At 42.7% G+C, this 10,487-nt stretch overlaps 1 protein-coding gene across 1 annotated transcript in view; it reads left to right on the top strand.

The window, feature by feature from the left end:
• Window positions 1-1,324: 1,324 nt before the first annotated feature.
• The window catches only part of LOC146977896 (uncharacterized), a 110,634-nt gene continuing 101,471 nt past the window's right edge, over window positions 1,325-10,487 (top strand). Inside the window, exon 1 of the mRNA XM_085790693.1 lies at window positions 1,325-1,465. Coding sequence (XP_085646819.1) covers window positions 1,366-1,465 — 100 coding nt within the window. The 5' untranslated portion in view covers window positions 1,325-1,365. The remainder of the gene's footprint in view (window positions 1,466-10,487) is intronic.

Here is a 10,487-nt window from a genome sequence, read left to right as displayed (position 1 = left end):
AGACACGGAGGAGGAGGATACACACGGAGAAAGACTGAAAGAGAGAGAGAAGGAAGGAGGAAGAGAAAGAAAGAGAGAAGGAGAGAGAGAGAGGTATCCAGATCGGATGGCGAAGCGGAGCCAAAGAAAAGACTCTCCAGCGTAAAAGAAGAAAAAGGAGAAGGAAAAAAAGAAAGAAAAAGGGGGCATCGCTTCCCCTCCTCTCCCTCCTCTTCCTCCTCTTTTTTCTTGATTTCACATCATCATCATCATCGGAGGAGGAAACCACCAGCGGACAGGTGCTACTGCTACTTATTGATATGGATTTATTCATTTATTTATCTATCGATTCGGCTTTAATTAGTGACCCGCGGTGAGAGAGAGAAGAGAGAGAAACACCGAGGGGAGGAGAGGAGAGGAGAGGGAGGAGCCTGCGTAGCCTTACTTTATTATTTCATTCTTTTTTCTATCTTTTTTTAAAATAATAATGGTTTTGCCATTATTATTATCATCATAGTGTGGCTTTGTGTGCGTGTGCTCAGTCTGCAGCTACTAAACCAAACCAGAGGAGGCAACTCCGATTTCTGTTTCATATCAGCTCGGATTCACCGGTGGACTCGTGTTTGTTTGAGACTTTTTTTTTCATGAAACAGGAAATTTAAACCAAAGGAACAACAAAAAAAGAGAAAGAGAGACGAGCCGAGCAGGAAGAGAGAAGGAAGGAGAGAAAGAGCCGCCGCGGTCTTTACGCACAGCTGTCTGGACACAATACATGGAGTCTAATTGTGTCTGCGCTTCATCCAGAGAGAGGACGAGCAGCTGAGACACGAGCATCCACATGGGAGCGACGATGATGATGATGATGAAGATTAAGATGATGATGATGATGAAGATTAAGATGATGAAGATTAAGATGATGATGATCCAGATCCAGAGCCCGGTCACCTGCAGCAGCTGGTGTTAGCCGCCCGGAGCAGCAGCAGCAGCAGCAGCGGCGCCGCTACCACAGCTTTACCTCCACCTTCCTCCACAGCCCTGCAAGTGTGTGTGTGTGTGTGTGTGAGTTTGTGTGTGTGTGTGTGCGTGCGTGTGTGTATGTGGCGGACACACACTAAGTGAAAGGAGTATCATCACATCCTAAATATCCCAAAGACAGAGAGAGAGAGAGAGAGACATGTGAGAAGGAGGAGAAGGAAGAAAAAAACCAAAAACACGCCGAGTCTCGTCTCCACACGCGAAGAGAGGATAAACCGACCGACCGACGGATAAAAAAGAGAGGAAGAGAAGAGAAGTGAGACTAAAAGAAGAAGAAGAGAGAGAAACAAAACAAAACAAAAACAAAACACAAAAAACCCACCACAACGACCCCCCGGTCGACAGAGGACCATGTTTGTCCCCCTGCCGGTCCCCTTCGTCTTTCAGAGAACAGCGTCCGACTTCAGCGCCTGGAGACTCAAGTCCTCGCTGGCTCCGCGGTCCAGCCCCGGTAAGAGAGTCTTTCTGTCTATCTCTATCTCCCCTAGTCTCACCCCCTCTCCCCCCTTTCCATAAAACCACACAGCTGCAACTGCAACACTGTCAGATTTTCATAAACATGTTCATTATCATCCTGCACGTTTTACTTTTAATGCTGCACAAGAAAGTTATTCACACACACATACACGCAGCTCTGTGAGTTTTAGATTTTTTTTTTGTGTGTGCAAATTTTGGCTTCAGGTAATTCCACAGAAAAAGAAAAAAAAGAAGTCAAATCAGTGTTTTATTTTATGAATTAATGATGATTTTCTTGAGAATTATTTCCTCCTCTGTTTTCATCCTTGGAGGTGTTTCTTATTATTCCTTCTGTTTGTCTCTTTATACCGTCCTGCAGAAAAAAGAAGAAAAGATCAAAATGAATTTATTATTATTATTATTATTAGAGGCAGGATACTTACACTTAGTTGCATATAAATCCCCGTCCTCAAAAATATTAGATGCATTTAAACTGAACATCTGTCTCATTAGCATCCGTTCACAGTTCTGCTCTCCATCCTTCATCCATCCATCCATCCATCCCTCCCATGCAGCTGCCTCCTCTCCTCTCCTCTCCTCTCCTCTCCTCTCCTCTCCTCTCCTCTCCTCTCCTCTCCTCTCTTCTCTCGGCCCGGGTTAGGGGGGGAATATTCATTGGCATGTATCGATCAGAGAGGCGGTATTGATCTCTCTCTGACTGGGGGCCACATCGGAGGGGAAAACAGGAGGATCAAGTCGGCTGCAGGGAGAAAGAGACGGAGAGAAAGAGAGAGAAGGAGAGAAGGAGGGAGGGAGAAAGTTTAGTCTGCATGGCGGTGATGAGATGAGACAGTGTCACTTCCTTTAATTCAGTTGTTGTAGTTGTTGTAATATTGTTGTAATTGTCCGATGGGTATAAAGAGACAGTCCGCAGCAGCAGCAGCAGCAGCAGCAGCAGCAGCAGCAGCAGCAGCAGCAGCAGCAGCTGTGTTGGTGTCAATCAATACTTAGTTACTATAACGACCTCATCACGCCTTTATGCTGCACTTTAATGCCTCATCATCACCCTAATATCACTTTAGTGGCTCTCTAATCGTGATCAATAACAGCAATCGGTGGTTTGTGCTTGTGTGTGTGCAGCTGCTGAGCTCAACTGTGTGTGTGTGTGTGTGTGTCTGTGTGTGTGTGTTTGTGCAGCGTTGGATGTGTGTTTTCTTTTTTTTTTAAACAAACCGCACGCAGCAGAAAATCAAAAATATATACTATATTCAGTTTGATTTTTATTTATTTTTTCCTGCTGGACGTCTAAAGGTCACTGACATTTTATATTTTTTTATTATTTACACCTGCTTCTTTTCTCGTCTCGCCACCTGTGGAGGTTTTTTGGAAAAGTTTGCAACACGCTGGTCGACGATTCATTCATTCATGTGTGTGTGTTGAAGTGTGTGAACATATCTGAGCTGTATGTATGTGTGTGTGTGTGTGTGTGGATAGTGTGTGTGTGGATAGTGTGTGTGTGGATAGTGGGGCTCCCATGTCCCTCATCCATCCGTCCTCCTTCTCCTCCTCCATCCCCGCTGCCTTAATCCATCCAGGCGGAAATTTCAAATGACAGATGGGGGGAGGAGGAGGAAGAGGAGAAAGAGGAGGAGGAGGAGGAGGGTGGGGATGGTTGTGTATGTTATGTTGTGCCGTGCCGTGCCGAGCTGTGCCGAGCCGAGCCGTGGTAACTCAGGCTATCACCTTAAGTAGGTGTCAGGAGAGAGAAAAACGGCGGTTGGTTTTAATGAGAAGCTGCTTTGACAGACGACATATAACCACATGCAGAGGGGGTCAGTCAGTTCCTCTACTGGTCCTTTAAGAAATTAAAATAAAACAAATGAAGGTAGAGGAGGAGGAGTGGATGAATAAGAGAAGGAGCGTTTGAATGAGTGATGACAAGGTTAAAGCCTTAATACGAATAATAATAATGAGAAGAATAAAGAGTAAATAACTGTAAAAAGAAAAAGAAATGTTTTAACGATGAGATGAATGAATGATTGATCGGGGGGAAAAAATCAATCGGAGCGCATGCAGCAGACTAAAAAAAGGATGAATAAATGAGGAAGTGAAATGATTTAAAGAATAAATGAGTGAGAGGAGGAGAGGAAGGAAGGATGGAAAGAGAGGTCAGAGGTCACAGACGAGACGAGCCGCGTCTTTTATTCAGAGGTGAGATATAACGCTCATCCCTCCTTCACCTCCGCTTCCTCTGCCTTTTCTTTTCCTTTCTTTTCTTCCATCTTTTCTTTTCTTTCTTTCCTCTTCCTTTTCTCCGTCTTTTCATCCTTAATCTCTGGAGAGAAAGAAACTCTGAATCCTCTGTTTCCTCCTCCTCCTCCTCCTCTCATTTCTGTGAAGTATTCACTTGACACGAAGCCTTTTCACTCAGATGCAAACTCTCTCTCTCTTTCTCTCTTTCTCTCCCTCCCTCTCTCTTTCTCTCCTCTCTCTCTCTCTCTCTCTCTCTGTCTCTCTGTGTGTGTCGGTGTCTCTCGCCCCTCGTCGCTCCCCGTGGGTCAGTCAGGTTGTTGAATTGGATTTTCCCGCTGTGGTTCGGCACCGGGCCCCATAAGCCACTTTAGCTTTAAGTCTGTTACCCACAATTCCCTGCACACCCCCCCCACCCCCCAACCCCCGACTCTCTCTGATCTGTGCGCCTTTGACCAACCAAGGTGTGTGTGTGTGTATATATATGTGTGTGTGTGTCTATACGATTACCTGTGTGTTTCTGTATGTGTGTGTGTGTGTGTGTTTAGTGTATTGGAGCAAAGTCGGGGTGTCAGAAGTCTCAGATGAGGTCGAGCGAGGTTCAGTAGAGATGGAGAGAGACAGAGAGAGAGAGAGAGGGAGTGTGTGTGTGTGTGTGTGTGTGTGTGTGTGTGTGTGTGTGTGTGTGTAAACAGCAGACGCCAGCAGACAGTGGCTCTGTCCTGGATCTAAACTCACGGCTTATGGAGGTTTTTCTTTTTTTTTTGTCAGCTCGACTTTTTAACTCTCCAGTGTTGAGACAGCAGCTGGTCTGAGCTCAGCCAGACCCTAACACACACCTACACACACACACACACACACACACACACACACACACACACACACACACACAGTTGATGTTGTTGTGTAAATAAATGAAGAGAAGTCTCAGACGTTTGGTAACGAAGGTGAAGTGTCAGACTGTCTGAGATCAGAAGTTTCAGAAGTCCCAGGTGTGTTTTGTTTTGTGACTTAACTTAAAAGATTTTTCCAGTTTAATCCAGTTAACTGAACTAAACTATGTGAAATAAGATAAGAATAAATACTAAGTGTAACAGCTGAGATTGACTTTAATGGTTTATGACATGATCGCCGAACACCGATCAGTTATAGTAAATTGTCTTTATTGGATCTGATCTGATACTAGAGATGAGGAGATGGATGTAAAACTTTAAAACATCTGTCTTGTATCAGAGTCACAACTTCTATAGAACATGTTTTATAATTTATCATATTAGTAGATATACTAAAGAGCAGCTTCTCTTACTGTGCACCTACAACCTGGAACACTCTGCAGAATCATTTGAAACTTACCTCACTTTTATCAATAGGACAATTTAAAGCCATAACTACATCTTATTTCACCTCTAACTGCTCCTGGTTTTAACTATGTTTCAATTTACCCTAGTCACCTTAAATTCTGGTATTCTGTTATGTTTTTGTGTGTTTCAAATGTCTTGTCTTCTGTCCTTATATATTTTGTGTTTCATCTCGGCTATATTGTAAATGAGGTTACTCCTCAATATATCTCCGAGTTTAAATAAAGGTTATGAAATGAAATGAAATGAAATATAAAGTCACTTTATATCGATCTGCCATTGCCATGGTTTTAAAAAATTATGTATTTATTAAGTGTTTAATATGTAAAACTTAAGTGGTGTCAGCTCTATAGCTTGGATGGATAGATAGATAGATAGATAGATAGATAGATAGATAGATAGATAGATAGATAGATAGATAGATAGATAGATAGATAGATAGATAGATAGATAGATAGATAGATAGATAGATAGATAGATAGATAGATAGATAGATAGATAGATAGATAGATAGACAGACAGACAGACAGATAATGTTTCAGTTTGTCCATTTATGACTCACTTCTTCTGGCTCCTCATCCTTCAGAGCACTCAGTCAGTCTACAAGTAATAAAAATAATAATAGTAATAATAAACTTTATTTCTCTTGCACCATTCTTAAAGTCCAAGCAAAGTTCAAGGAGCTTTTACAGATAAAATAAAATAAAATAAAATAAAATAAGGACAAAAAAGAAGAAGTAGCAGCAGGTCATAAAGTGTAAAACAGACATAAAAGTTGTTTGTCCTTAGAAATTGATTTCATGTTTATTATTATTCTTATTCTTATACTGGTGACATCACGGCACAAAACTCTCCAATAGTTCAACTCTGATCTGATAACACGACAACCGCCGCCGCCACTCAACGCTCGCTGTGTTCCTCGTGTGTCTCAAACCATGGCTCCTGTCGCCTGGCAACCTTGACCACATGTGACTTGTTCCGACCATGTAAACTTAAAGGTTTTTAAAGGTCGGTTGTTTTGACAGTGGAGGTGTTCGCTGTCATCACCTGTGAGCTTTGAATCCTGGGAAACGCTGGACAAGTAGAGTGTGTTACAGCCTCAACTGGGTTATCAGACTTTTCTTCATCTGTATTAGGCCTAGAATTTTATTTTTTTAAAGAGAGGAAGAAAGAAACTCACCTTTAGACAAGCGAGCGCTGCCACCGGTGCTGCTGCAGGAAGGTGAAAGGTTTTTTGTGTAGTGAGGTGGTGAAATATGCAGAAAAAGAAAAAAAAAAAAAAAAAGCTCTTCAGGTTTTCAGCTCGAGTGGTTTTCAGAGAATAAAAAAGGTCTGGTTTCACAGCTCGTTAGAATAATGACGCAGGTCGAGTTAAGACATCACACGTCCAGAATCCAGGTCGGAGCATTGATTTCTGAAGAGCTACACACACAAACACACACACAAAGACACACAGGTGTTTTTATTTCACTTTTAAAATGAACTCATCTGGTTCTAATGTGATGGTTTCACCTCCTGTGCTCATTCAGAGTGAACAGGTCGATGGTCCAGATCTTAAAGCCCCAGTGTGTAACTTATTTGGCTTTTTATTAGCAAAAATCAAAAATGTCTTTCATAAATCTGTATTTCACTGAAGTTGAATACAAAGTAAAGCTTTCTGGTTCCTTAGAATGAGTTGTTACAAGTCGTTACAAATACATAAGTGGGCGACGCCCCGAACCGCGGCGGCCATGTTGCATCGTGACCGTAGGTAACCACGGAAACTGAGCGGAGCTGTGGGCTCGGCCTGTTAAAACTGTCACCACTGTGTAGTGTGAGGAAGGACGGAGGCACTGGTGTTGCATTCAGGTGCAGTCAGGCAGACGGCCGTCGGCAAACCAACCGGATGTCATTTTACTCCACCAGAGAAAGACGGTAAAACAATACCACATCACCATGACAACATATTGTCTGTCACATTGCCTGTATTGTTTTGCCTCGTGCTGGCGGACCACTTGTTTACATAGACGCTTGTTTATCCTGTTACATGCAGCGTCTGTTGTCTGTCTGACGTCTGCCCCATTTCAGGTGAATGCAACATCAAGAATACGTTCAGATATGCAACCGCACCGCTAGATGGGGGGAATTCCTTCCTACATATTATACCTTTAACTCAACATCCTGCATCTGAATGGCTGTCGAGCTGTATCCTTCACAGGGTTCTTACGGATCCTTAAAAAGTCTTAAAAGGCATTGAATTCATTCATCTAAAAACAAGGCCTTAATTGGCATTAAAATGTCTTAAATCAATTTTTCAAAAGTCTTAAAAATGTTAACACATGGTAAGTGGTATGTTATGGTCGTAATTAGTTTCAAATCTCAAAATAATTGGTAACATTCTGACATAGAGAAGTTAGTGGCGGCCGTCAACGCTACATTTCTCACCGCCACCAGCTCCTGAGTCAGTGTTTTTTTTTTTTCTGACTTTTTCTGCATTTATTTTGAAAGGACAGCTGGAAAGAGACACAATCCAATGTTCATGTAGCAGTCACTTTACCTTGGATCACATAGGAAAGTGGGTCAAATTGTCCCTATAACCCTATGTAATTGATGTGGTGTTTTTTTTCTGCATTTGTGTTTATTATGAAGTCGGTCTTAAATTTCATTTCAAGTGGCTTTAAAAAAGTCTTAAAAAGTCTTAAATTTAACTTGGCATAAGCTGTAGGAACCCTGCTTCAGCTCCAGAGCAGCAGCCGTCCTCCTTTTTGCTGTGATGCGTTCAAGGACCAGAGAGGAAACCTGTAGCTTTGGTTTTAGCTGCTGCTGCGCCACAACAAAGGAAATCTAAATGCTCTTTTTTTTATATTTTTATGTACGAGTGTTGTAAAGATCCTCCGGGGCGGCTATGATGATAAAAAAACAAAAAAAAACTGGAGAGCTGTCAGGTTCACAGAGGAGGAGAAGGGGGGAGGGGGGGGCGTCTGGATGGTTTATTTATGTGGTGGCGTTCATTTGACTCTCTGGTCAAACCTGTTTGTTCTTCCACCTGCTGCTGTTCTCGTTAGTCGACTTGTGTGTGTCTGCAGCAGAGACACATTAGTGCCGGCACCAGGACGCATGATCAAACAAACAAAGTAAGCATGTGTTAAAAAAAAAAAAAATGTATTCATGCAGGTGGCATTAAAAATACAACAAAGAGAAACAAACATAACAAAGACAACAAACATAACAACACAACAATCTGAGGTTGAATCCAAATTAAGAGCAATAACAAGGTGGAGGAACAATAGAATAGAGCTGTTTTATTCTGCTCTATTGTTTGACAACAGCGCAGAGAAACTTTTTATTGCAGAGTTCAAAGCGCAGACCTTCAGCCCACACACACACACACACACACACACACACACACACACACACACACACACAGACACACACACAGACACACAAAGTGCTCCGTGCTGCTCGATAACTACCTCCTCTCACACCCAGGATCTTCACCTCACAGTGCCCAGTAGGGGGTCGTGGTGGTGGTGTCTGGGCCTCGCCAAACCGGGCCTCAGCAAAGGTCTGTGAGCCCGGATTAATTGGCTGTGTGTGTGTGTGTCTGTGTGTGTGAATGTGTGTCTGTGTGTGAATGTGTGTGTGTGAGAGAGAGAGTGTGTGTGTGTGCATGTATAAGCAAGTATTTGTACCTGAGCAGGAGAATGCAGAGAATCTGTTGAGAGACGGGGAACAGCATCTCTTTGTGTCCGTGGTGATGTAGTGGTGTGTGCAGCAGGTATGTGTGTGTGTGTGTGTATGGTTGTGTATGTGTGTGTGTAGAGAAAGAATGTGTTGTATGTGTGTGTGTCTGCAGCAGTGTGCAGCTTCATGAAGACGGTATAAAAACGGATGCATTTCTTTTTACTTATTTGTGTAAATGTGTCTCAGAGAGCAAAGAGACGGGTGGACGTTAGCGTTATGTGTGTGTTTATATGTGTGTTTATGTGTGTTTGTGTGTGTGTAACTGGCCCTGTGTGTGTGTGTTTGTGTGTGTGTGAGCAGGTAGACGATTCAATAATTGCACGTTGAGGTCAGTTATGGATCCTCGCGGCGTGCGTGGTTTATCTGGAAACCACAAGCAGCTCATAGCCGCCCATTGTGTGAGTGGTTTTAACCTTCCACCGCTATTGATTAGCAGCATTGACTACTCTACCGCCACCACCATTCTGTGTGTGTGTGTGTGTCTGTTTGTGTGTGTGTGAGGATTGTTGATGCAGTGTGTGTGTGTGTGTGTGGGAGGACTGGGTGTAGTGACATGAACGATTGCTGCGGATGTGTAGGAATGAAATGCAAGAAACTGTGCACGTGGAAGGACACCTGCTTCCCTCTGTGTGTGTGTGTCTGTGCGTGTCTGTGTGTGTGTGTGTGTGTGCGTGTGTGTGTGTGTGTGTGTGTGTGTGTGTGTGTGTGTGTATGGATCAGATTTTAAAAGGGGCAGCAGCGTTGTCGGTGAGTCCCGGTGCTAACGTGATTGCGAATGACAAAGCGTCCAGGCAGGTTTGTTAGCTCCATAATGGGGAATCAATAGACACAACACAGATGTCAATACAACATGCTTTATTACGTTAAGCTGCTGCCTCACCCCCACCGTGGGCTCTGCACACACACACACACACACACACACACACACACTCGCACACTTCTGTCTGAGGATGTATCGGCTCGCTGTTTTCTGTCTGAAAACACACAACAAATGTGCACTTTAAATATGCAGCTGTCACACACACACTTGTGAACGTGCACACCTACTCTCTCTGCAGACGTTTCTGTCGCCTTTAAACTTCCTCAAAGTTCAAGTTTACCTGATAAATCACCAAGGAGACTGTTTATTTATTCATAGCAGCATATTGATTGATTGATTTATTTATTTACAACTTTATTGACATTAAAGACCATTATTGACGACTGATGAACAAATCGTAAAAGGCGTAAAATGCATCATTGCCAGTGCACGAGAGAAACTGTTTTGTCATTTTCTGGACATTGTGTGACGTTTGCTTCTCGGCACTACATTTCCCAGAATGCACCTCACCTTGGCTTTGTTTCCTGGAGTTTAAGATAAGTGGAGGCTGAAAATTCAGACAATAGAAATAGTTTTTCTTTTCTTTTTTCTTTTCTTTTCTGGTGCAACATCATCATCAAAAACAGACTTTTAATAACAAGAATAGACTGAATCCTGTATATACTGAACTGTCAGTCATGTGATGCACTTAACCGTTGCATGCACAGTGTTACAGACTGACACTCGGGTTGATCTTTAAGTTTCAGCTGCAAAATAATGAAGAATCAACAGATCAGATTGTGCAGATCATGTTCAGATCAATACAGTTTAGATGCAGATGTGTCGGCAGATGTTTCCTGGTAAAAAACAAAATAAAACTCACTTAT

This window comes from Trachurus japonicus, chromosome 11 (assembly GCF_045865225.1).
Source record: "Trachurus japonicus isolate A0001 chromosome 11, Traja_1.0".
Taxonomy (NCBI): domain Eukaryota; kingdom Metazoa; phylum Chordata; class Actinopteri; order Carangiformes; family Carangidae; genus Trachurus; species Trachurus japonicus.
The sequence above is the reverse complement of the archived record's forward strand: the minus strand, read 5'-3'. Positions and strand labels throughout refer to the sequence as shown.